This window comes from Apteryx mantelli, chromosome 6 (assembly GCF_036417845.1).
Source record: "Apteryx mantelli isolate bAptMan1 chromosome 6, bAptMan1.hap1, whole genome shotgun sequence".
Classification (NCBI taxonomy): Eukaryota; Metazoa; Chordata; class Aves; order Apterygiformes; family Apterygidae; genus Apteryx; species Apteryx mantelli.
Genome location: NC_089983.1, coordinates 42657777 through 42685765, shown reverse-complemented (window position 1 = coordinate 42685765; position 27989 = coordinate 42657777). Strand labels below are relative to the sequence as shown.

The following is a 27989-nucleotide window of genomic DNA, read 5'->3' as shown; positions in this document are numbered from 1 at the left end:
CGGAGGCTTTTCTCTTCTTCTGGGTCTGCAAAGGCAAAGCAACTTGAGTTGGAGGTTCAAGTTAATCTTTTAATTTGTCAAAACACGTAATCAGCCAGAGGCCACAGGCTTTGATTTTTGTCTAGTTTTCTTTATAGACAGAGTGATAGAAGAAACAATTATACCATTAGTATGTAAGTGATTTTATTGCTGTAAGGCTGCATGAATATGAATTCGTGAGCTGGGTTACTGAAGGGTACTTCAAAGAGATTTTTGAAAGTGCTGTTTTTTCTTTCTGGAATAGTGTGCTGTGATTTGGACAACATTATCTTGTTTAAGACATGCTGAAGCACGGTCTTAAATCTGGGGAGAGGCTGAGGGAATTCCTGCAGTTTGACTTTTCCAAAAGAAGTTTGTTATGGTATTTCTTATTTATGTCTTTATTTTTAGAATTCCTTGTTGTTACCTTTCTTACTTTTTTTCCCTCTTCACAAAGCCAGTAGGTACACTGGTGTTTAGAGAGCTTTATAGAAAATTTTGAATCGGCTTCTCTCTCAAACTCTTTGAAGTCAGTAAACAGGATCAGATTGCCGAAATCTAAAATCGTATCTAAGTGGACACTATTATCTGTCAGAACATCCAAAATATTCTAAACAAAATAACTCTTGTCTAAAGGCATTTCTCAACTTTATGTATATTTTATCCGTTGCTGGCAGGAGCCCTTGCAAAAGGGCCTCGGGGCTCTGCGTGGGCTGTAAGCGCGTGTCCTGCGTGGGATGCTCCTGCCGGCAGCCCTTTGCAAGTGGCCCAAGGACAACATTTGCGCGTCGTTAGGTGACATGTTGCTCTTACAGTACAAATCACCTTTTTTAAGTTTTACCGAAAGCAGATAGTTTTACAAAATAAGATCTTGACAGAGTTTATGTAAAGTGTCCTTTAGCTATGAACGTGCTTTTTACTTTCAGAATTGCAAAAAATAGATGGTGATGGTCATCTGAAATTATTATGGTTTTAATTTTTTTTTCCCTACTACTGCACTAAAAGTAAAAACCATTGAAAAAAACATTGCACTGAAGCTTCTAATAATACAGATCTTGGATGAACGCATACCAAACTGAAGGGCTGATTTCATAGCAATGTTGTAAGTATTCTAAACATTGTGTGTCTTTCAGCATGTATGATCAACACTGATCAATTATTAAATTGATTCTATGCTGCAGAGCATATTTTCGTCATTTTAGCAGCCTCCTTCCCCCCCCCCCCCCATCAGCCACTCTTTCAAGGTGCATTTCAAAGATTTTGTTACTTGCCTTGAATGCATTCATTTAGTTTTTAACTTCACTCCCTTTGGTGCTTTCTGTTATTAGGCACCCACAGGCTTCTGCGTGGTGATTTTTGTGTGCTGTATCACAGAATGGAAATCTGGAAGTACAACTGTGAGAACTGTGTGATTTACATTTGCAATCTTTCCCCTTTATAGAAAGCATCGGTATATAGTTCTGATGAGCTGGTTTGGTACACCACCATATTTTGACCTATTCTGACCGTTTCCTGAGTAGAAAGTACTCTGTATTACTGCTGGATAAAAGTACTCTATATTACTGCTGGATAATCCTAATGCCCAGTGCTCAGTCTTGATGTAAGCAGACAGTACTCATGGGAATGAGTGTTGCTGTTACTCTACTGTATGTGATGTATTTGACATACAGTTTATCTGACTTCCTATAAAATGATATGCAAAGAAAATTCTCTCATCTCTCAGTTGAACTGGGAGAGAAAACCAAAGATGGGTCAAAACTACTCCAGGAGCCTAATGCAAGTTCCAGCTGACTCTGGCCTTGAAACAGAGGCATTCCCCAGCAGAATCGTGTCTGCGTGCCTGAGCTTAATAAAAGAATACTAATATTCCTGAGGGTGCAAATGGAAAGGACAAGAAACAATGGACGACAGTTGCAATACTAAAGAAAGGAAATCTTTCTGAACAGTTTTGATTCTCTTCTGTACTTTCTCTTTATTGAGTGAAGGGATATTGTGGATTTGCTGTCAATTTGCAGCATGGTACGTAAAAATATTGAACACTTGTAAAAAGAAAAAAATGTAAAGAAAAGAAGTCGAGAGGGAGAGGGAAGTCCAGTGGGTGAAACAGAGTAAAATCACTTTTATTTTGTTCCCTGGCCACCAAAAAAAAAAAATGAAGGGTTTTCCAATGCATTTTAATGTTCAAACAAAACAGGACGTGAATGACAATGAGAAGGTTACAGAGTTTGCAGTAAATGAAATTCAGAGAGAGGAGAAAATATGGAATTTTAAGTGTGGCCTCATAAGAAAAACAGAAGTCCTGGTGCTGTGTTCCTTCTGGATGGATAACAGCACATCACACTGTGTAATGTCCTGAAAAAAGATTACAAAGACTATCAGGAATGTGTTGTGATGATCTAGGAACAAAAGAGTTTGAAACGGAGATAAGAGGTCAGCCAGTAATGAAGCAAGATCAGATATTTTCTTTGAATTGTAAGGGCAAAGCAGATAAACTTTATAGAGCGCTAGGAGGAAGATCTTTCTAAACACTCTCACAAACAAACGGAGATGAATGTATCACTCACAACTGGAAAGCAGAAGGAAAACAAGATACAAAGAAAAAAGTAGGATCTAAGAGTTTGTTTTGGACAGTAAACCCTACATTCAGCCAATGTATTTGGGTTTTGTGTCTTACAGCCCATTTTTCTTCAGCTATGCTTTTGGCCCTTTTTCTGAAGAAACTTAGGCACTTCTGTTGTATTTCCATAGAAATACAAGAAATGGCTAGTTGCGTTTTTAGGATCTCTGATTTAGAGACCCGGTTATCTATAGCTTTTGTCAGTCTTTTGCAAATTTGGTCAGAACACAAGTTTCAGGTGCTGATAACTTATTAACAGCGTATGGAACCATCATTTTGCCTGAATTTTAAGCATAGGATTTAAGGGCGAACTAGGATTAGGACTAAGCAACGATCTCCTGATGTTGGTGAGAGGTTTGCATGGAAGGAACGGATGTGATGCCAGTCTGCTGCCGTTTGCTCTTAGTTTATGTCTGAGTAACGTGGGTTTTGATGAAGTGTTTCCGTGAGCTTCAGCTTTATGTGAAACAAGGGTTCTGACTTGTTTTTCTTGGTGGACAACGGTATAAATTTTGGTTAGCGCCCTCACAGAGCGTCTCCGGGAATAGGACGGAAGGAGCGAGAATTCTTGCATGCTTTGAAGCACTGGTTGAAAAAGTTGTAACTCCTGTTAACTGTGATGCATTTTATGTTAATAAACAAAGATCATTAACTGAAGACTGAAGGGCTGCCAATCCTGAATCTTTCATGAGCAATAAATTCTCATTAGAAAGCCTTCAGGGAAACTCATATCCTTTCAAAGGAATTTCCATAGCACATAGTGTCCATGTGACAGAACTCCAGACACAAAGTATAGGTGAACTACCACTGATTGGGGGGTTTCTTAGCTCAACTTCCAAGCGTTTTGCAAAGAGAAATTCTTATTTCCCCTGCCCCTTTTTTATTTTTTCTTTTCCCAAGGTCTTTTTGAGACCAGACTTAGAAAAGAAAAACTTCTCTTTCACTGGATAATGGCTGAACCATCCCAGGATTTACAGCTAATTCTATATGGGTCACAAGCCTAGAGCAGTCTTCTGGCTTCCAAGTGTTGAATTAAAAAAAAAAAAAAAGTAAAAAAATTGAATTTAAAAAAGTTTAGTATAAATCTGTATACCGTAATGATCTAATACTTTAAACTACACAAAAATCCCAAGCAAAACCCTGAGATCATCAGAGATACCAGAACTGACAGTCCATCTAATACAGAGAACTGCTTGATCCAGCTGAAAAACGAACAGCAAAACACTAAGGCAAGATACGCATTGGAAAGATGAAAGATAGCGTTAGGAGCAATTAAACGGAGGAGAAACAGCTACGGTTTCCCTAATGGTGGTGTGGCGCCCAGCCTGCGACAACGGCCTGTTTTTAAATCTAGAGCAGAGGAGAAGGGCTGAGTGAGGTGCGGAGGAAAAGCGGGCAGGCCGAAGAGAGACCTTTTGCAAATAACAGAACAGTAACTAGAAAGAAACTATCTCCCCTTTCTTGAATGTGCATTTAAATAGAGGGGGAAAAAAAAGATCTCACGGGCTTGTACACAAGGTGGCTGTGTTCGCTTCCCTGCTGTTACGTCTGAGTCACGGAAATCGAGACCTGGCCCATGCCTCCGCAGCGTCTCGGTTGCGGCGGCGCCTGGTGCGTTGCCAGGCCCTTGTCGGCTAAGCTGAACGCGCAGGTGCCGCTGTGCTCGGCGCCTCCGGTAAGGAGAGCAAGCGTATTTGGGCGTCGGGACCGAAAAAGGGTCTGGTGAGCGTGCGCAGTGCAGAGCGGCCATTGCCTGTGCTGTGAAATAAGGAGGAGAGGCAGATGTGATAGCTCAAACTGTTCTTTCTCCCGTGGGCCAGGCTCGCTTAGCGACGGCCCTGTGCCCCGTTGGGCCGCTTTGAACCCACCTACCTCCCCTGTAAAGCTGAACTGGGAGGTTTTCAGCAACCCACATCATCTAGCTCAGAGCGATGGACTTCTTGGAGCCTGAACTCCTGCAGGAAGACGAGATGCATTACGGGCACGCAAGAAGGGAAAGGTGGTAGTGTAAGATTTGTTTTCCGCAGAGGCACGTGTTGGAGAAGGTCGTAAGAATGATGCAGTGACTCTGAGGATGCTGTCAAAAAGCGCAGAGATGATGATCACTGCTCTTTCGTTTTAAATATGGCCTACAGTTACCACTTTCTTATATGGTGAAAGGATTCCCAGAAAGGACTTTGGGACAATACGAGAGCATTTTAGGGCTGTCATTAAACAGATGCTTTCATTTGTGTAAAATATTTTAAACAAGCACCTGAAAAGAAGAGCAAGCGGTCATGCTTGCTCCTCAGTAGTAGAGGATGTGACTATGTGCCATAGCTGCCTGTAGTGTAATTTAAAGTTTCTTTTGATAAATTAATATTCCAAAATAACTTCCAATAGTCCTTCTTCTTCTTCTTCTTTTTTTTTTTTTTGCCTGTTTGAACACTGAGATTTTCCATAACAAGTCTTTCAGAACTTGGCAGCTTGCCTAATCATACAAATTCCCTCTGTATGCTTCTTGGATTGCAACTTATTGGCAGAAATAACACAGCATTAAATGCAAATATTACTGTTAATGCAACATTACAATTGATAAATCAATCGCTTATGTCAAGAAATCCAAAGTTCCTGCCACATTATTGAATTTTGACAAATTGCTTTTGCTATGTATTTTGTGGTGTAAGAATAAAAAATGCTATTATTCTTCTTATATATTACTTCTAATATAAAAAAAAATTGTGGAACAGATTCTGTGCTTTTTTATTCTTAGTGTGCTTTAGTAGTTTATGGGATGTATTAAATTAATGGGTTTAAACAGGGAATAAATCTGGGCTGAACTTGGCCCTATTAAAATATTAACTATGCTATTTGATAAATACAGGGTTTGCATAATGTTTGTAGTTTTTCACTTGTACTGTGAAGTGTACTTTAGCTGTATTTCAGGGTTCGGTATTGCAGTGCAGTTTTCTTGGTGTTTCCTGACATTTGGGTATGCGAAGTTTGCTGCTGGACATTGCGTTAATGTTAACGGTTAGGTGTAACTTCCGTGCATTTTGCAGTGTCCTGTTCTGTGTCTGGGCCGATTTTGAAAACAAACTTTTAATTATCTCTCACTACTATCCCAATGCTTTAGAAATGACTGATTTTTTTTTTTCTCCCACGTTTTTGTGTTTTGTAAATAAATTCTGCTTCTTTTTCCCCCGTTTTCCACCTGGGATCTGAGTCCGAAACAGAGGCTTTGGAGCAGCACATCTGGAAAAATGGCAACTGAATGCATTAGCTCTGCGATAATGACCGCAAGTGAGGTGTCCAGCAGAGCAATCAGCTATCCCGATTACTGGGTTTATCTCATAATTACCCTGATAATTTGGCCTTACACCATATAGGCATTAATCTTTCATTCCACCGCTGAATGTATGCATCCTTGTATTCCCCCTTAGCCAAGGAACCGCACTGGTCGTGGTGGTTGGTGCCGCTTGCGTTTCTTGCCGAGGAGGTGAATGGGGATGGTTTGGGGGGGGGGGGCGGTTATTTATTGCCTTTCTAATAACAGGCTACTCATGAACCTTATTTAAAGGTCTCTGTTTAAAAAGCTTTTACTAGTTACCTGCTGACTTTTCTGTATTACCAAAGTTAAAAACTATCTCAAAGCTTGAGAGACAAAAATGATCAGCACTTTAAAGCTTGGATCTGGACCTCACTGACTATGTCTAATGCCATTGGTTGACCCGGGTGTTTGCAGAGTTTGGAGGTGGGTTGTGTTGTGGAATCAGCATTAATAGTGGAGGGAGTTTTTTTTTTCTTTTTTTTCTTTTACCTTTTAAAAAAGAGAATCCCAGTGTTGACTAAAATAGCCGTGACTCATTAGGACGTGCAACCCTGCACCCAGAACGCCGGGGCTGAGAACCGCAAACGTCAGTGAAGGGGTAAAGATGGTCAGTTTTAGGAAAGATGCTTCCCTTGAAAATACGTTGCTGTCAGTCCCCTGATACATGCCTGGAAGAAGAGATGGGATCACGTTCAGGTGCCCGGCTGACCTCAGCTACCATACCGGGGTGAAGAGAGTAATTTGTCATGAAAATAATCCTGTGGTAATCTGACGTGGCCTCCTGATAACCCTTCCTTTCTCACTTTCTCCCTCTTGGCTTTGACCCGTGTTCCTAGCCCAGCGCTACCTTTTTGCTCTTACAGTTCAGGGTCCGCCTCTGCTACGTTCATCTATTTTTTTATGATGCTCTTCCCCTCGCCTTTCTAACAAGGGTACACGATTAAGCCATGTGTTACCCTCGATGATCCTCCCTGGTATTTCTTATGTATTTGGGGTCTCGTTTGGCTGCTTCTGGGAAGTAACTAGATGGTTGTCTTTGAAATTCAGGTGCAGATTTCATATACGTTAAAATCTACTGGAAATTGCTTGGTGAGGTGCAACTGGGGATCGCTGACATACATTTTAGGTTATAATTCCTGTTTTGGTTTTTTTTTCCTCCACTGTTAGTGTTGTCCCAAAGAAAATGCAGTTTGAATAAGTTACTGCTTGTTTTGCAGGTCTGGATTGGGAGTATTGTATCTTGTAGAAGACAGGTTTAATGTAAATGATGTTAGCTCTATACTTATCTTGTATTCAGAAACAAATACAAAATAAATCAGTAATAAATAGGACCCTGTGCCTTGCTGATGGCTTGTCCTATCTATTCTGCTACTGCTTGGCAGCGATAATACTCCTGGTATTGTAACTGCAGTCTTTGCAATTATTGTAAAATAATTAAATAAAACTTTGTACTTTGCTCAGCGTTAAATTTTTAATTAATGTTTCTTTGCAAGATGATTTCTTTCTTTTTTTCATTTTTTTTATCGCCAGACCTAGTTAAACTGTTGTCCTTCTGAAATAACAGTTTCAAAATGAACACGATGCTGGAGTCTATCGCGCCCCAGATACACGCGTTAAACAGCATCTTCAGCGGACGGGGAGCCGGCAGCCTTCGCGCCGTCGGCCGGGCTCCGTCGCTTCTCGTCGGCTCAGCAGGTCGAGCCTGGTCGGCACATGGCGGGGGAAGCCCTGGGGGAAGCAGGACCTGGGGTTCCCGGCACACGGTGCCTCCCTGCCCCTCGGTCAGCACCGGCACCAAGCCGGAACATGGGTTTAATGGATTTTAGTGGTGGTTGTTCTGGTTCGTTTGAAAAACGATGTCGTGGCTACAAATGATCCTTTGCGAAAAATATTTTTTATAAAGACCTAATTTTGGTAGATGAGAAGTAGGGAGTAGTTCCACGACGTGGTTCGGGGCTCGTTGCAAATTCAGATTCTGGGTTTCTGTTTCGGTTTTCCGATTTCTCTCCCCCCCTCACCACATGAACAAATCTTTTTTTTCCTTACAGTTTCTGGATCTCGTAGCAATCGTGTAAAGCAGGAAACTCGGTTTGAATTTCTCTACTTCAGAACAGTGTGCATAAGGCACAAAATTGCTGGCATGTAGTTTGGCCACTGTGACTTGGTACAATCGCTAAAAATAGACCAAATGTTAAAAGCATATTTGCTAAGCTTGTTTTTTTTTTTTTCCCAGTCTTTTTGCATCTTTAAAATTGGTGAAAGTTATAAATATTTAAAATGATGAAGGGAAAAGACTGTATGTTCTGGTGCAGAACTGACTGCTTCTAAAGAAATCCCTTCAGAATGAAAGTTTCCAAGGAAGGATGAGACGTAAAGAAAACGCTCTTCTGCTCATGGAAAAAATTGGAGAGCAGAGAAGCAATTAAATTAATAACTTGGGAAGGGTCATAACTGTTAGGTTTTGTCCTCATTTATTCCCTGTGTAGGGAAGTAGTGATGTACAGCGTATAAGAAATGTAAAAATCTTCCTGTTTAAATGTGAAGAATGCAAGAGATACCATTACATGTTGGCACGCAGTGATACTGCTGGTGTGTGAAGGAGGGACATTGTCAGGGTCTGATACAACTACTGGGGTATCACTGGGTCATGGGAATTAACATTCACTGAAGCATTAGCTTAAGTTTCAGGTGATGTTACTAAGATACCATACGGTCTCTTTGACTTTTGATTATGTCCCTTTTCTTCATTAAAACTGTAATAAAATTTTTCATTAAAACTATAACATTATTCTTCTTCATTAAAACTATAAAATTATTATTTATCACTGAAAATACATCCTGAGTCTCCGTGGTTGATGTCTCAGCAAATAAATATAATTCAGCTCATAATAATGGAATCTAAGTTTTGTAAGTCTATTAAAAAGCTATATTAAATAATATCTTTCTGTGTTGAACGGAGAAGCAAAAGCCTGCATCTAAGAGTTTCTGAATCTGAGGTCTCAAAATACAAATGCAAATCCTAATTTAAAATTTGGGCATATGGAATTCATTGCTAGAGTTTTTTGTCATGTTGTAGGAATGTAAAATACTAGTATAAAGAAGTAAAACTAAGGAAAAAAAACTGTTCAGGGACTCATTCATTCATCTAATATCGCTTTTATTGTGTTGTGTGATTTGAGACTATCTGTTACCGGATCGGGAGCTATGTCCGTGCTTGTTCAAAACGCGGTGATAGCTGGAGGTTTGTGCCCTGCATCTGCTTGTCCCACTTTATCCCCGTGGATTGTGAAAAGTTCAAGTAACTGATAATTTGTAGTGAAAATCTGAGGTGTGTTAGTTAGCTGTGATGGGTCATATGATACAGGTTTTGTCTGGTAGTTGAATGAGTCTAACAGATGCGAAAGAAGATTCAAGGAGAAATGTTATTTTAAGGAGAGTTTAGGATAGTGCAGGATTACTTTGAACATTTATATTTTTTTCTGGAGGAAATGGGCTTGCCTCAAACCATTGCTTTTCTTAGACAAACTACTGTACAATCGATTAGCGACAAGAAGACTTGAAATATATCTTTCTTACATTCACACAGTGGATACTTGTGTGCTTGGTTCTGTCTGGAAAGGATATCATTAAATCCTTGTTTGGCTCCTTTAATTATCTCTTTGCAAAGTCCTTGGCTGGGAATTTCGCCCTTTATAATGCAAATATGCAACTTAAGAGCATAAACTCTGCTTTCAAAGGACATTTTTGTAAACCTCTTATCATTTGGTAATATTTCAAAAGTGAACGTAAGAACTTCTCAATGAACATGTTTTAATTTTTTTTTTTTCAAATCCCCAGAGAAGATTTTGTTTTCTTGTAGGTTGGTTGTAGTTGCTAATTAACTTTATTAATTAATCATGCTATAGGGATGAAACATGCTTGATTAAAAATAAATGAAACCATACAGCAACCAAGTAATGCTGCTGATTTTTCCTATTTAGAGGCAAAGATTAAAAAAACAAGATTAACTTTGAAGCTGCATGTCAAATGTTCTTTGCATTTGAAACATCTGAAAGGCTAAAGCAGCTAAAAGCTTATTATTTTTGCAGCTCAGTCATAGTGAAAGTGCTTATCCAATTGTAACACCGTGTTTAACAAAAAATCGGGGCTAAGAATAGTTGCTGAATGTTGTGTCTTAATCATAACTGCCTGAGATGGTGGGTAATAGCGAATAGGTTTATTTAGTCACACTTAGACACGAAGGTCCTTGTTCTCTCTGGTCACGTACCTTAAATGAAAACTTCCAACATTGCAAATTGGTGTTAAATGCTGTTGGCTCCTAACAGGATTTTGACCACACTTCTCACTGATTATATTGGCATATATTTATACAGAGGTAGTGGGAAATGGCTTACTGCGGGCAATGGGCCAAATACACCACAAATGAAATTCGATGGAATTATCTTAAGGATTAATTTGGTCCAGAGGCACACTGAGCCCCTACCACGTGTCCTACTTAAATGAAGGTAACCATCTGCTCGGGTCTGGCCTTAAGTACACAGTTTCTCCATTTGCAAAATGGAGAAGGGAGAGAGAAAATGCACTGGGATCTATCTGAAATGGGAGCACAGAATTTGTTTGCCTCAAAGTTAACTTATTTTTAGAACGCTGTTGCAACAGATGGCTTTTCTGAATCCCCTTCTAAAAGGTTTTTCTCATACATGATAATCCGGTTTCTTTTTTGCTTTATACTATTGAAAAATAGTTCTGTTCTTACTACCAGGAAGGTTATAAATACTTGCAAGGCAGTACCAGAATGCCTATTTTTGCTCTGTTTAACAAGGAAAAATGTTAAAGAAGTTCTTTTGGAATCTCATCCAGTATTCTTGATCAGAATGAGGAAAAGATTATTTTACTAGGAAGAGGTCTCTTCACTGATGGAGCTTGAATGGAATTTAGTTTCATAAAAGTTACAGAATTCCAGAAATGCTAACTAATTCCATGTTAGAGATTAAATGGAGAGAGAAAAGTAGTTCTTTTTCCCTTGTATAGAAGGAATATATATATGTGTGTGTGTGTATATGTATATATACATATATGTATATATGTATACATGCAGATCACTTGCAGGAAGTATGTGAAGGAGTGGCTTTTGTCTTTTTTTTTTCCCCCTTGCATCTGTTCTCATAAAATATCTTTAGGCATTTGTTTTGCAATTAAAAAGTCAACCCCCCCTCAAAGGGTACACTAGCTTTTTCCACTAAAACGTATCAGGGCAGTGAAGCGGTGCAAAAACACAACTGGCTATTTCCAGCAGATGAACTAAATCCTTAAAATACAATTAAACAATTTTGTAATTTGCTTGTGATTGTACCCAAGCAAGGGTGAGGGAGGGCTGTATGTGTGTTTTAGAAACTGGGTTTTGGGATATTTGAATCAAAGCATATTAATGATGTACTAATGCCATTTCTCAATTTTCAGTAATTTCTCAGATGCCCAAAAGAGTATCTTGATATCATGTTGGAGTAACACAAACACACCTTCAAACAGGGTTTTGGTTGTATTGTATTTGGGTTTCACCAATATTCAGTTGTTTCAGCATAGTATGCATTTACAAATCAGAATATTAGCAATGCCTGGTATTAATCTGCTAATAATGCAAAAATGAATGGAAATTGTTCCAAGTAAACAGAGAAAGGGAGAATGATTTTTAGAAGTGTGGGCAAGAGCAGCAAGAGCCTCTCGCCCCAGGTTCTGCAGTGCCTGCGCTGAAGTTGGATCCCAGTAAGGCAGAAATACGTAACTTCTTCCAGGAGGCCTAATTTTTTCCTTGGGGTTTCGAGTTCCTTAATATCTAGAGTTCTGTGGGGAATGGAAACCATGTTCTAGGGGATTGTTTCTGTTCCAGTCTAAAACTAAACATTTTTTAACTTACAGAGAGCAAGTTCTTTGGCAAAAGTCCTCTATTGGTATGCTTTGTTTCATGCTTTTGGTACCCTGATTTCTTAAATAAAACTTGCGTCTATTGTCAAGTGTTTTCATTTCAGTGAAATTGCATGTCTGAATTAAAAATAATTCTGCTGAAATTGTCCTAGGTGGCTTTACTCAAAACCTCCATTTTGTTCTCTGACTCCCTTGCATTTTGCCCCTAGCTCCACATCTGTTTGTTTGAGGGAAGCAGAGTGTCAGAGTTGAGCTGAAGTACCCATTTGCATCTCTATTCTCCTGCTAGTCAATAAGCCTCATTTCTATTCCTTTTCTTTCTTCCCGGTGCTACTAATCTGCAAAACGAGTGCTGCAGCGTATAGCTCCCTCGTAGTTCAGTTTGGAGATGCACCTTCCACATGCACGTTCGTTTTGGACGGGAGTGTATGTGTATGTGTGTGACATGGTTTCCCAAGATCGCTTGGCACCCTGTAAGCTTAAATGGCTTTTATTCTCATGGGATTGGCCAGGCAGTGTAGTATTCTTCGCTGTACCCATACGCCAAAGGATGTGACCGATGAGAAGCCAACAAGAACGTGACGATGACCCTAGTGGAGCAGCAGAGCCAAGTCTTCCAGCCCAGCGTCCTGTTCTCAGCATCTCCAAAAGCTGATTGCGCCGGCAACCTTCTAGGGGTACAGCAAGCGTGTAATGGCAGGTGACTGTTAGGAAAACTCAACTGAAACATTGGGTTTTCTGCTTAAATGGAGAGAGAAAGAGAGAGAGAGAGATCTGCTTTAATGACCCAAAGTATGTGTTGAGTTATGGCCAAATGACAGAAGTGCTATCGCTTCCTTTAGTAATTAGGAAGGTACTAATAGATACTCCTTCCCTGGCAGAAGTGATGCCTGACAGTTGTGTTCATGGAATCAGATTAAATGCTGCTTTTATTGCACAATCAGGAATAAAATATAGTGTATCGTTTATGGTTTTTTGATGAGTGAAAGTGAGCTAATCGACGGCAGGAATTGCTGCAGAAGGGTGCTGTGCGTCCCAGGGGACTTAACCTCACCAAGGCTCAGCATCATTGGAGTTTTTTTGTGGGATGGGAGTTTTGAAATCCTGTTCTTCACCACAGCAAAAGAACTGAAGAAGTGGGAAAATGTTCCCTCTACATTTTCAAGACTTCAGAGTTCATTGCGATGCACAACTGGAAGGTGTGGGGTTTTTTGTTTTGTTCTGTTTTGATTTTTTTTTTCCCCCCTCCCCAGCTCAAAACTTTTCAGGAAAGTCAGACAGTTAGAAAGAGTGGCCAGTGGTCTAGCGGCCAGGGCGTTGAACAGGCAGGGGGGAACTGTGGTTCGAGCACCTTTCCGCCTGGCTGGTAGCAGCTTCGTGGCCCTCAGGCTGCGTAGCCTGAGTGAAATGAGCAGCCAGTTACTGACTACGCAGTGCGTTTTCTCAAAAAGCTTGAACTGTTAACACTTAAATTAAAGACCTCTGCTCCAGTTACTACTTGGGACAATATCCTAGGTAAGTGCTGTAACACCGCACTATGCGCAGGTGGTTCAAGCCCTTCTTACCAATTAGACCAAACACAAGTTCTGGGCAAAACATGCGTAAGGGGAAAATCGCAAACTTGACAGATGGGTATCTTCTGTTTAAAAATGCTTTTTGCCAGAAGTTTCCAAAGCATATCAACTTTTGTAGAGATATTTGTTCATCTGCAAATTTTATATTTCATCATGTACTGATAAATTCTTCTGACACTTCTGCAGATTGCTTTTCTTTTAAAAATAGGTATTCTTCTTTAAGAAAAAAACCTGTGTGAAAAAATGCCTTTGTTTTTTCTTACATCCATTTTAAATGATGCTAGGTTGCCTACGTCCCAGGTGTGCTCTGATCTGTTGTTTCCTGTTCTGCTCAGCTGCCGGTGTAAACTCCTCTCCTCCCTTACCTCTCCTGCAGCGGCAGCTCTCTGCTGCCGTGCCCAAGCAGAGTGTTTGCCGTTGACGTAGCTGGCACGTGCTGCGCTTTCCCAGTCCAAACACTAACTCTCTCTTTCCTTTTCCACATCTGCTAAAACCGTATTTTTCATTCCTTGCTCGCAGCTTTTCAGGAGAAAGCGTGTTGTGATCACCAAATCCTTAACTGAGCAAACTAGTTGCTGTGTGAGTCAAGCCAAAGATTTGGGCGAGGGTGGTATACAAAACAGGTTGATTAAAAAAAACAAAAAACAGAAGCCTAGTAATCCAGTAGTTACAAAATGCAGCACAGTATGTTTACAAATAGGATAGTTTCTTTAAATTCTGTTTTTATGGATCTGCTTATGGATCTGGTAACCTAACAACCTAGCTTGCGCTGATGTAGCGCAGAACGAAGCTGGTGCGTTAGGCCGTAGAAGAACACCGAGGGCACCGTGACTTGCATGGTGTGTTTGCCCCTAGCCGGAGCGACGAGCCGCTTCGTCGCCTGGCTGGAGCAAGCGAGGGTCAGACGCGTTTGATTTATTGGCGCTTCTGTCAAACCGTCCCCAAACGAAACAATAAAACGCCCATTAAATATCGGGAAGAAATACGGCCGCGAGGGTTAGCAGAGCGCTGCGCGAGCGCGTGGCCGGGGGGGAGAGACAAACGGCTCCTCACGCGCTTTTCTCTCCGCAGGGAGAAGCTGTCGGTGGCGCGGCTGCAGCGGGATGTCGCGCAGAGCGAGCGGGAAGGAGCCATGGTAAGCTGCCGCGGCCGCCGCGCGCCGTTTCCGCGGTCTCGCCGAGGCCAGGCGTAGCGCCGGGTCGCCCGCCATGCGCTCATCGGTCCGGAGAAACTCAAGGCCCTGTGAGGAACTTGGCTTCCTTGGAGAAACGGCCTCAGAGGAAAAGCCTGTTTCCTTTTCCCCGCTGACGTTGTTTGCTAGGACGGGCAGCCGGGCGTGCAAGACCGTGAGCGCGGAAAGGCAATTTCAGCTGAAAATACAGTAAATTCCGTTGCCTGATAAATCTTAGCCAACTGTGGAAAAATGGAAGCATAGAAGTATGGAGGCTTAAGAAAAAAGTCATCCTGATAATTTTGTAAATCGTGTAATGCGCTGTATCTTCATTTTTCATGTAGCAATTTGTGAGATTAGGCTTGTGAGCAAAAACTGAAATGGCAGATTTTTGGTTGCCCACAACTCTCAATTTATAGAGCAGCTTATCACTGCCAAATGATTTTCTTTTTGAGCTGACATGTGCTGAGGGTGCCCGATTACTTCCTATCCGAGGAACTTCTCCCGTCTGGTAAGAGGTTGGTTTGTCCCTGTCTTCAGATGAATGTCTTGGGGTTCCGCGGGATGAAGCAGGTGAGTTCAAAAAGCCTAAAACCCAGGCCGGTTCCCTTAGATGGACGTCTTTGTGAAGCTGCCGTCGCCTCGAGTGAGTCGCATCATGGGCTACGAAAGGATTCGGCCTGAAGTTTGTTTAACTTAGTGGAGCGACTCTGTGGCGGGTCCGTCTGGGGAGCGCATGCTCCATTAGCTGTGCGATGCCGAGTCCTTAAAATCTCAACAGCCTCCAGCGAATGCGTTTGGTAAACTGTTATTAGAGATGAACACGGTGAAGCAAAGCCATGGGGGGGATGTGGGTGACAGCAGGTGGGAAAAACCTGCTCTGGATTTGTTGCTCTAACACCGTGGCCGCAGGCAGCTCCAGCTGCGCTGAGATAGGGGCTTCGGGGGATCTGAATCCCTCCTTGGGAAGGGAAGGAACTAAGTGGGCTTTGCCCAGGCGGGTATTGCTGATTTGCAATACCCAAGCCCCCGGTGCATGCCCCGCTGCTCCTTTCCCGACCCCGGGACAACCCCGGGCTCCCCTGCCCTTGGCTCTGCAAAGGGGCTGGTTTGGCCGTAAGAAGGTTTCAATACATGGCTTAAGGAGTCGGGGAGATTGAGCGCTTGGTAATGTTGTGTGTGTTGGGGCATAAGTTCTGCAGGGACCGAGAAACAAACTTTATCATGTCAAGCTATAATCCGGCAGTCTGGAACTGAGATAAAATGCCTGCTGACTGCAGAGAGAATTTTGCCTGAGGAAGAACGGCAAAGACCAGGCATTGGTTTTGCAATTGCATTTTTAGTTTTAAGTGTAAATAATTTTTCAAAATCTAGGAAGAGTTGTTTACTATATTTGAAATGTTTCCTTTAATTTTTTTAAACTAGCTTTCCCTTGGAGGCATAGAACTAATACCATATATTGAGTGTAAAATACACTTAGTGGGATAATTCCAGACTTTATGAAATAACCCATATTGATTAACCTTCTAGACCCAGTAATCTTTTTGGTATATGCAATTCCAGAGAACCTCTGTTTTAGGTAGAAATCCTATAAATTCATGGGTTGTCATTGTCCTGAAATTACTCGTAGTGGAAGAGAAGCAGTCATAACAAATGAACTGCTGAAAGACCTTACTGTCTCAGAAATGATGCATTAGGTTAAAAAAAAATATGATTCCTTTTAGTTACTGTGTTCAGGAACTTTTCATATGTATTTTTTGGACCTGAGGAACTGCTTGGAATGATGGGAATCACTTTTCCTCTATCCCATCAGTTCTCAAGAATTTTGATACCATAGCATGGCCTTCAAGAGAAAAAAAATTGGGACTACCTACTGTTTAGCTCTAAGGAGTAGGACCAGAGTAAAAACCCCAGATACCTGCTTCAGATTCCTGGGCTAAGAAGTCATGTTCCATCCACCCTCTGGTTTAATTTAGTGAGGGTCAGATACTTTTTGTCCCTTTTCCATGGACTTGTGGAATTAATCACGTAGTCACTTCCAAGCAGAGTGTCATTTTGTCTAATTTGTTGTGAGGCAGAGTGTTTTAACCTATTATGAACTGATAGGTAGCCCTCCAGGGCTGCAATCCTTCCCCAAGGTAAGTGCTCGGTAGTTTTTCCCCTTCTTTCCCGAAGGGTAATTTCAACAACTATCATGTGGCTACCGCAGAGGAAGAGGGCATCCACAGAGACAACTGAAGTGGCTGATATATGGAAACTTGTTTGTGTCTCAGAGCTCAGAATCAGTGATTTTAATATGAGACGCAGCAGTCATTAGTTAACAGTAATGAACTTGCTTGGCGTTGAGCAGGGCGGAAGCAGTAAGGGCCCAGGAGATGGAATATTCGGTGAGGTGGGTTTGGAGGTTTTCAGGGGGCTAACGTCTTCTTTTGGGAAGAGCACAGGTGAAAACAAGTGTCACCTTTAACGCTTTGCTCAGTCTCTTGGAGAACGTTTCTATCCGTGGTGTGATTTGGGATGGAACGAACAAAGCCAAAGACGCCTGCTGCGGAGTTATTGCCCCACTTCTTGAGAAGCAAGGAAATAGCCATGCAGGCCTCTGCAGGATGGCGTATCATTGGAAAGCAAGGAAATAGCCATGCAGGCCTCTGCAGGATGGCGTATCATTGGAAAGCAAGGAAATAGCCATGCAGGCCTCTGCAGGACGGCGTATCATCTGATACAGTGCTAGTGTTTCTTGCTTATTAAAAAAAAAAAAAGTTTTATTTGGGTTTTGAGATCACAAGTAGGTTGTGAGTGTCAGAAGTGATCTCATTCTGTCAAGCCCACCCCCGTTTTTGGGGTGGGCAGTGTCAATGAGCTGAAGATGTGTGTCCTTTCCCACGTGCGTGACCCTGCCACGTGTGCGGCTGGGGGGACAGCGTATGCTGCTAGCGGTTTTGGCCTCTCCTGCCTACTTTCCACTTGGCACTCGTTTAATCACAGTGTGAAAAAGTTGTGGCTACTTCTCGCTGTTGCCTTCCCAGCATGAATCACGTGGAGAATATGTGATTTAAGCTCTGCTCCCCTGCAAGGGGGTTGCTGGTTAATCTGTGCCATAATTTACAACCAGCTGTTGCCTTTTTGAGTGTAGTCAATCGAAGTTGTAGAAAGGAAAGACTGGTTGCACTCTTGTTCACCCACCATTACAGGAATTGCTGCAATGAGGCTTATTTGTACATTAAAACAATACTGACAAATAAATATGGAGCATGTGTTGTTGATACTATTTAAGCTGTGATATCTTTGTTCAAAAATGGGTTTGCACATCTGTATAAATAACATATGTCGAGTATGATGAAATGTGTTTTTACGAGACCTCTTTTTAAAGCATTATGTACAGTATATGGCAGCAATGTGTCTGGCCCACATCAGTCCTCATAGGAAATGCTTTTTTTTTTTTTATAATATGTCCCAGAGTTACTTTTTACATGACTGATTTATTATTGGAAGTAGATATGTACTGGAAGGTACTATAAAAAAGAGATTAAATGAAGACTTTCTTTTCTTTTTTTTAAAGATGAATGTTTACCTTCCCCCAAAATATATGAATGAGCTGTAATAGCCTGGTTATTCCACGTGGCTGTGTTGAAAATGGGATACCTCGTACGTAGGATTGAGTGACTATAGGGAATAAATTGCTCGAATTGGGAGAACTGGATAAATTTAGACTGTGAATTGCTGATGACTTGCTCAGATTTCTTTATTTTATGAACTACCATTAGTAAATGTTGATGATTCTTCATTATCAAAATGTACAACTGGTTTACCAGTCAGTCTACTAAAAATACTAACAGCATTGAGCCTACGCTGTGGTATGGCTCCTTCTGGAGCCATATGGCCCTTTAATGTGCAGGTTAAACTTTCATAGTCATGCTTCTTCTGACTCATTGGAGATATTTTACCTTTTTGTAAAGGAAAAGCAAATGATCACTTCGTACACACACAGTTGTTATTGAATTTGAAGACTGCAGGTGTCTGTGTTGACAGAGATTGTGTTATTAAAATTAACAGCTTTCAAACTAGATGAAGAGTTTATTTCAGAACACGGTAAAAGCTGGAAACTGTTTTCATTGTCAAACTCCTTGGTTTTTGGACTCATTTAATGCAAAAATTTGTATAAAACCTTAAGTCTCAGACTTTGGACCTTTAGGACACAGAATGGGATCCAAAAAAGTGCTCCTTTTCTGTGGAGTTTCATTAAGGGTGAACGGTGCCTGATTAGGAAAAATGAGAAAAATGCTACCATACTTACATAGCAGGCTTCTCATGATAAAGTTAGCGTTGTGTTATCAGAAACCTAGATTAGAAACCTAGAATGAACCAAAAGTATACACAATTACATCACGTTTTAATAACGTGGATTCAATTAATAATTTCCAAGAAAAATGTTCAAGTTTTTGTTTATTCAATACCTATATACATGCGTGTACGTTACGCAGTTGTTTCGTTAGTTTGTACTTCTGCATCCAAGTACTTTAATTCTACTCTATTTTCCATTAGTTCATTGGCCTGTAACCTACACAAAAGAAATTATACCACTCCGGCAATTTAGTTGTGGAGGTTAAAGTGGTATGATACTGCCTTTTATGCCTACATGGGTTTCACTTAGGGTGGGCCCTAGGCTCTGATTTACCATGTGTCCTGCTGTGTGTTTAAGTGATGCAAAGTGATTATCATGGGCTCTTCCCTGTATCCATCTATTTCACACCTGCACCCTTTTGTTAAAAACACACCATGTTAACTGAATGTGAGGTCCCCGCTGAATAGGTTTCCACCCTCTGGTAATCCTTCTGCATTAGATTGATTTATGAATGTATCAGATTCTTTGTTAGCATGTAAACCACTAATTAATTTAAAGCTCTCTGTGGAAAAATTAAAGCCCTGGTTAAGGCTTTCAACAGGCTCAGATGGTGCTAATAATGGAAAAACAAGTTATATTAATGAGTTTTGATGCGGTCAGCACAATTCTTGCTTTACAAACAGTTTTTGGTATAAAATAGTAGAGGCTGCAAGTTTCTAAATAAAGAGTGGAAAAGGTAAAAAGGAAAGGCAGAAAAAAAAATCACACTGCCAGTAAGATATGCCATTTTTTCTAGAAATGGAGTCACCTTTGCTTGTTACAGCTTTCTTAAATGTAATGTTTTTAGATACACATAACAGCCTCTTACAAAACCACTGAGATTGAAATGCAAACCAGTCTTTTTCCCAGATCGAAAGTGAACCTCTAATGTAATCAGCTTTGAAAAGATCTGTCTTTTGCTCCTTCTTCTCGTCATCATGTGCTTCCGAACTGGAACATTCACATGGAGATAGACATGCCAAAGTGCAGAAGTGGTCTTGATGGAAATCTTATTAAAATCAGTAGAAAGTCTGACCATATTCTCTGCTTCTTCAAACTCCAGGGTGTTTTGTATGTAATTTCAGTTGTTTCCTCTTTCACTCAAATCTAGACCCTTAATTTAGGTGCTAGTTTGTGGTGAGAAGGAAGAGGAGGTAGAAGACCTCTGCTTGATGATGCTGTGTTGAGCTCAAGTGGAATGGAGCTGAAAATAGAAAGCCAAACCCCCTTCTTTTTTTGCAGGAGGCTGGAAAAGCTGCATTTTTTTCAACTCCTATCCCCTCTCCTTCTGCCTTTACCTCTCCCTGGCTGTCAGTGCTCTGTCTCGTGCTACCTTTCTGGCTGTGTGGTCAGCACCGAAGCTGGTATTAATGCTGCCCCATTAATCAGCTAGTGGGGAGCCCTCCTCAGACGCGTACAGTCAGCGTTTTCGGAGGCCCAGCTCGTAACATCTGCAGCGTGCACTTTGTTTTTACAGCGGAGGGGGAATCCTGAGGTTGCTCTCGAGCTGGAGCCTTGCAGATGGCAGCACAATGTACCGCCACTAGCGTGGAAGCACTCGCTGTCGGAGCCGTGATAAATCGCTGCAATAGCCTCGAGCAGCTGGGAAAGCTGTTGTTGCAGAAGCGCCAGGGTCATTCAAAAATAGATGATATTTAGTAATAAATGAAGTGTTAAAGATGAGATACAAAAGGCTAAATTATCTTTCCCAACTTATGTGTCCTTGCCTCTATGGAATCATCTATCTGCACTTTAATTAGAAAGTAGCAGACAGAGAGCCAAAGTCACTGTTTTAAAATGTCTCTTTGAATATTAAACATCCTAACCGGAAAGAAGCAAGCTGACCCTTGTTCCTTCTCCTCTGTGAAGTTGTATATTTACACAGCTAGCCATGCTGTCTAGCTGCTTTTCCTTAGGAGCTTTATCATATGGCCCTCACAGAAACTCAGTGGCATTAGCAGTAGTTACCATCAATAATGATTATTGAAATTCTTTACAATTCTAGTTTAATGCTCCTGGACCTCGTTAATTGTTTGTACCTCATTAGGCCAAATGTCCTCATTCACAATTTTGCAGTTTTATCTTCCGTGGTTTTTAAATTTGGAATACAGGAAAAGGCTTGGCATTTTAGTTTGTCTTGTGTCATAAGTATTTCCTTCTTTTATTTACTTCAAATTTGCAATTATGTAGCTATTTTCATGGTTTTCTATTTTATGGACTGGGAATCTAAGGATTAGTCATGATTTAAAGCAAATACTTGAGACCCTTAAACAGTCATTCTACAATGAAAATCATAAACACGTTTGCTCACTTTTCTTGAACTACTGAAAGCCTGATTATGTCTGCTCAGAATTATTCTGCTTTTCGGAATCAGTATTAGTCTCTCCTGGCTAATTAATTTGAGAATCTGGTCTATTCACCGAATTCCTCAATCAAATATAAGGAAAATGTTCATTAAAATCAATTTACTTTCATTCCGTTGTTAAGGTGCAGTAGAAATTATGTGAGCACATAGGGGAATAAAAAGCTCCTTGACAATTCCCCCTGTGTTAGTGGCCTTTCCAAATCTGGCTTTCTACCAGGAGAGGGAGCTACATTCATTTAAAATAACACCCATGTCTACAGCTCAGTTAAAAAACAAGCATTCTGCAGGATATTTAAAGAGCAGAACAGGTGACATAATTTAAACATCGAGAACAAATTGGAGTCCTATCTGGCTTCACTGGAAGTTAGATTTTGACCTTGTGGGGTTGGAAGATGTTAGCCGCCGTATTTTAGAACATCCTACACTTTGAGGGGCTCTTGGTACTTGCTGTTGTAAAGGCAGTGTGCTCTGTCCTCTGTTTTGGTATTTGCTTGCTCCATTTGCCTAGAAATTTATTATAGGTATCACCATTGTAAGGAAGACCATTACTAAATCCAGATGAACAGAAATCAATTGTGTCCCTGCTGCTGGAGTTCACCTACGTGGTCTGTCTCTTCAACAAGTTTCTGCAAGTATTTAGTCAACATGAAGAATCAAATAGAATTATGTAAGCTTCCCTGAACAATGAAAAAAAAATTATATTAAAAACACATTTATATAAGGCCGGAAAATAAAACAGAGGCCACTGTAGAAAGTATGCCATATAATCGAAATGGCCCTCAAGTAGAAATTGCCATTTATACATTAGATAACAAAGGCAGGAGATGTTCAAGGCAGTAGAGAGGAGGTGCATGCACTCTCGTAATATCCACTGGGTATATTTAATATCAGAGTAGCAGTTGACTTCAATGTGAAGCAAATCCCACTTTATGACTAGAAACAGCTGTATCCTGCCCAAGGCAATACCTCAGTGCCTAATAGGAGTGATGCACACATGCACTAATAACAGTGGATTGTAGGCATTTTAATATCCAAAGGTTAAGCCCTGCAATCCAGAGCACCTCCAGGCAACGGGTTGAGCTCACTGTAGGAAGCTGTACCCTCACTGGATTCGTATTTTTGCAGGATGACCTGAATAGAGCTGCCGTTTGAAAGTCTGAAGAGATGGAACATTTGCAGTCAGGTTTGATCTAATGCAAGAGAGCAATCCCAGCTGGAACAGAATTAGTCACAATATTTGAGAGTCTAAAGAAAGCAGACGGATATATGAACTGGACTAACAATTTGACTTTTATGCAAACTAGGAAGGTAAATTTATAGAGATTAATAATGGTGAAACTACTGTGATATACTTGGTGTTGCAACTTTTTTGAAGTATTTAGGGAAATTAGCATACTAAAAGTAAAAGAAATCACTAGATTTTGTTTTTTTTTGTGGCCACTAGTTAAACTGTTACTGTGGAATTTATAATGCTTACCAGCAGTATAACTTCTACCTAAAACGTCTGTTTACTGCTTTAGTTCTGCGAGCACAGAAAGTTCAGTTTAATTTATCTTGTTAAGACTTTGTTCGTGTTTGTTCTTAAAAAAACCAAACCTCTTTGATGGTATTTTCAGTTTTTGTTCTTAAATCATGTAGGCCCACTTGTAAGACCAAATTAAGATTGTTGTCTTGTCAGTTCAGGTCTTTTGATTCAAATCTGGTTGCAATATCTGTCTGAACAAATCAAACTATTCTGAATCATTACAGTATTTATCTCAACTCATCTCATGGTTGTGTGTGTTGTGTTACAGTCGCCCTCACCGTGGTTTGAGCCAGCTGCTAATTTATTTTGTAAAGTATGGCTAAGACAGGGCAGAGGACAAGACTGCAGCAATATCAATTTCCCAAATTCACCTCAGTCTAATCAAGCCGATCAATTTAGGAGAGCATTTTCACCGCAGGGTGAGGAGTATGGTCTTTAATTTCTTTGCTGTTGTTGTCATCTAAAGGTGAACTTAAATGCCGCTCTAGTATTTTTTATTTTTTGTGAAATGTGTGGAACTAATCCATGCGCAAACCAAGGAGCATGGGTTCTTTGGGGTTTGTTGTTGCTGTTGTTTTCTTGGGGAGTTTTTTGGTCAGGGTCCAGAAGAATGACCCCTGCCGCCCTCCAGACGTGACAGAAAGGATATCAGTAGGGAGAGAGAGAAAGTCTATGTGTGAGGAAGGACAAAGCTTATGTTCCAAAAGTATTGTGCTGTTGTGCTGATTCCATTAAATGCCCATTGATTTAAACGAACGTGGTGCTGTTGGAGCTTGTGCTGGCAGGTCTGTGCTGACCCCGGGAATGATCAAGCTCCAGCAGTGCTTTAGACTGCGACGTATTCGAGGAAAAACTCTTCAGTGCAACAGCTCTTTGTACAGGGTCTAGCCCAACGGAGTCCCAATCCATGACTGAAGCTCTGTGGCACCGAGGTAGCGTGGTAACGTACCGTTGTCTTGTCCAGTTCCCTCTGGACAGAGACAGTATACATGTCTATACACAGAAGTTAGTCTTCCAGAGACTAATAAAAGAGAGACAGCAGAAACTGGGAAAAAACTATTGGCTTATTTCAGACCACTGTACACTTTGCAGGTAGATGGGAAAATTAATGGCAGCTCATCTGAGCCAGGTTTGAACTTGAGAGTATTCTCTATGCCATTAACCTGAATTTGCTTTGGTTTCTGCCCCCTTGGCACAGCATAATCACCTTGCTCTCTGTAAATTATGTTCAAGATTTAAAAGAAATATTAAAACATAACAAGGAAATTTTGTCCTCGTATGCTAATACTTCTGTAGCTTTATATAGCTTGAGTTAGTGACTGTGAGTCTTCCTTTCTTTCCCTCCCTACTTCTGTCTCATAACCTTTCATTTGATTTTTACTTTGTCAGGAGTTTGCTTTTACATACTTTCTATTTGTTTTGGCTCTATGTTCATTGCATTGTGAAAAGGCATCGTTTGGTATTCTACGGGATCTTTCATAATGAAGATCTCATGACATAGTTTTCCAAGTCTGGAGTTGGTGACCAGACTTGCTTCAATGTCCTGCGAGAGGAGACTGTCTAGACTGTGGGAATGACTGGGATGTTTGGATTGTGTTATTTCCATACCACTTGGCATGATGCAGTCTGCAGTTATTCTGGAAACTAATGAAAATAAAAGTACCACGCCTGATACAGAAGCTTCACCTGGCTGTGAAATGGCTTTCACTCATTCTCCCAAATATAGATAAGTCGTTCCTCTAATGTAATATTCTGTTGTGTGACTTTAAATAGCAAAGTGGTTAAAACCCCTATTCATTATCTTCATTAAGGGTCATATCCTTCAGCTTTGGTGTCCTACAAGCCCTGTACATGCCAAACGACCTTTATTTGCTTGTTTGGGGAAATTAAGAGGGTTTGGGGTTATTCCCAAAGACCATGTATGCATGCCCACACATAGAGAACGAATGCAGGCATGCACGTTGTGTAAAAGCAGAGTGCCAGACCCTCCTGATGGCCATGACTTTGAGAGAAACCTGGCATACTTGAGATGTTGGTACTGCTAAGCCTCTGCAAAACAATTTCTGGGGACCTCTTCTCTTTCCTAAGAAATCTAGCGGTTGCAAATCAAGTTGTGGTTTATTTTTGTTGCTTGATGCTTCATTCTGGGTTCTGTTGCTGCCTTTGCCACCTAAATCCTGTCTAATCTTGAAGACTATTTAACTTCTGTGCCCGAATTGCTTATTTTTAAAACAGGCTTTGTTTTGACTCTTCCGCCTTTTGTATCATTGTCTCTTTAGGCTGCAAATCTTTGGGGAAGAGGCAGGGTCTTATTAGGCTTCTAAATAGTGCCTAGAGTGATTTGGAGCCTGGAAGTGCTGATGTGCTATAAATAATCACAGCCCAGCTACTTGGGATGAATACTGAGAGGGAATTTGGCTCAGTATGCACAGTCCACATGACAGGCGTTTTGTAATTACGTCTTTACACTGCCGATTTGTGATCGGCATCCATGGTGACACTGCTTCTGTCGAAACAATTTCTAAGTGCCAGAAAAAAAATATTATCTCTTGGGAACGTCCCGTTTCTGGTAGTATCTATTAACAAGTGCCCTGAAGCAGTGACTGGCAGAGTTTCCCATTTAAGAAACTTTTTCCATGTCTGTCGCTAGAGGAGTAGGTTTTAATTCCCTGATAGTTCTTGGAAGTCTTGTGTTACGGGCGATTGCCCCGTGCTGTTGAGAGCAAACCACCTCAGAAAGGAAAACTTGTGGTGAGGGGGATATCACAGGAAAATAAATGCCTTAAATCAGGAGCCGGAGAATATTTTCATACTAAAACTAAATGTTTGAGAGGTGTCGGTTGTGATATTCTAAAGTCAGTTTTTTGACTGTGGTATGTTACATTAGTTGATAAGGGAAACCTGTTCCCAAGTTGAGAAATACGTAGGAGGAGGTGAGTGAAACTTGGTGAGACGGGAAGAAGAAATCTGTCTTGGTCGTCTTCTTTCCATGTGGCATCTGACCTACCCGGCGCGCCCAGGGCAGGAGCGAGGTCCCTGGGCCTTGGCGGGCGCTCCCCTCCGCCCCACGAGGGCCGAGTAGTCACGCCAAACACTTCTGCGTCTTTGCAAGCTTGGCTTGGCTTGGCTCGTGTTGTTTCTTTTCAGGCCCATTTAGACAAACGTTGTTCATATTTCACCTGCATTGCATTTGATATCAAACTTGATGTCTGGAGTGACTGATAGGAAGCTGTTCATTTTTACAAAATATTGTAGCAGCTCACAGAAGCAATAGTGAAGAGCAAATTTCCTGCTTTGCAGATACGCAGCAAAGCTGCTTTCTTGCCAAAGCTTAAAAATGATATAATTACAAAGGGTGCGCTCTCCCGTTCTTCATGACCCTCGCGCCCGCCAGGCAGGCGAGACTGATCTGGCCGCGCTCCAGCTCCAGACGTCTCTCGAGCGTTGCTGAGCAGCGCTGATGGAGAGGGGTCGCTCGCGCTTACAGGAGGCCAGCGCCTTCTCCGAGCACCTGCCACGGTGAAAGACGAGGGAGCCTTGCCTGGAAGCGAGGTGAAGCCTTGGCGCGTTGGCCAAAATGTGCCGGGAATTTCGATCTACTCCCCTGCCTCCTATTCCGGTGCTTTAGGCTGTAGAAAACTTGCATAGACAGTACTGCTGTGAAAGGAAAGGCATGTTAATCACAGGATTATGTGATTTATTGCCCCGTAACAGAGCTTCTCGTCAGCCTGATAGCTGCAACTACTTCCATGTGTTTTTTTCAATCTGTGTTAAACTTTGCTTTAAGTAGCTGAGACTTTCTTTAGAGAAATAACACCTCTTTTTTTCTCTAAGAAAATCAAACTAACACTTGCAATTGTCATCACTTGCTCTTAAGCTGGAAAAAACACCAGATTTTTTGTAGCCATCTTACATCAGGTAAGTGTACATGATTACATGCAAATAATAGATTAGAATAATAGATTAGAAATAAGGTTCAGTACAATAAGACAGTTGTGTCTTATGTAAACAAACTTGGAAAAGAAGGCTGGACAACTAAGTGTCAGAAGTTAGCTAGCTGGTAGACTTGAGCTGAGTTTGGTCTCTGAAAACTTGAAAAGACATTCAGATGCACCTGTTACTGAAAAGTGGTTCTGCAAAACGGTATCAGGTTTTGATACCATCTTTCAGATATACCAGTCTGAGCAGTGAACAAATGAAAAAGAGAACACAAATTTGTTATTTTATTTTTTTCAACCGAACAACCAGGCTTGCAAACTTAATCTGGCATCTGAAAGTCAAGTCTGTTCTTCTGGATGTGTACATCATCAGCGCCAATAAAGATTTTACAGTAGCAGCTCTGTTTAAAAATACCATTGAAGATGTGCCAGCTAGCAAATAACCCGCCACACATCCCTACTGCCTATAGCAGTGCCTGCAGTGCTCAAGGAGTGAAAAAGACTGAGGTACATTTGTCAGAAAACTAAGCACCAGGACTCTGGAATACATGCAAGGAACAACTGAGTAAACAAGGTATTTTTTTTTTAGTTACTTTTTGACCTTAAATGGTCTCTACAAGTGAACATAGAAGAAATTGTAATGAGATCTGACATGTTCACGAGCAATGTTGTACAGAGCCTGACCAAAAGAAATGCTATACGGGAAGGTGGCTAGCAGCAAACTAGTGATGCCAGTGATGTTGAGTATGTTAGATGAGAAAGGCAAGTAGAAGCGTGTGTGTGAAGACTAAAATATCAGAGTTTCCCAGGTCTGTGGGGGTTTGGTGGCACTGCAGACCACTCTGAGCTACTTCTCACAATTGGCATGCTTAAGATCCCGTTCTCCCAATTGGTGTTTAGCTTTGCATTTATTTCACTTAACTTCTTGATAATCCTGTCTATTGGTGGGGAATGCCATCCATGAAAAGTCCCGAAAGTGAAGCAGGCCAAACTTTCCCTAGCGTCAGAGCAGCAAACATATGCTACTCCTAGCTTGGGAGTAAATGCTGGCTTTCCCTGGGGCAATGAAACAAAGTTCCAGGGGCCTGTCCTTTTAAGCCAAATGCAACTCTTAGAAGTGTTTCTCTTACGTTTATCCTATGTGTGTCCTACTGCCTAACTCCTATCT

At 41.2% G+C, this 27989-nt stretch overlaps 1 protein-coding gene across 1 annotated transcript in view; it reads left to right on the top strand.

Moving 5' to 3' along the window:
* NCKAP5 (NCK associated protein 5) overlaps positions 1–27989 on the top strand; it is a 388365-nt gene that overhangs the window by 154885 nt on the left and 205491 nt on the right. The window contains exon 4 of the mRNA XM_067299354.1: positions 14517–14576. Within this exon, the coding sequence (XP_067155455.1) occupies positions 14517–14576 (60 nt within the window). The remainder of the gene's footprint in view (positions 1–14516; positions 14577–27989) is intronic.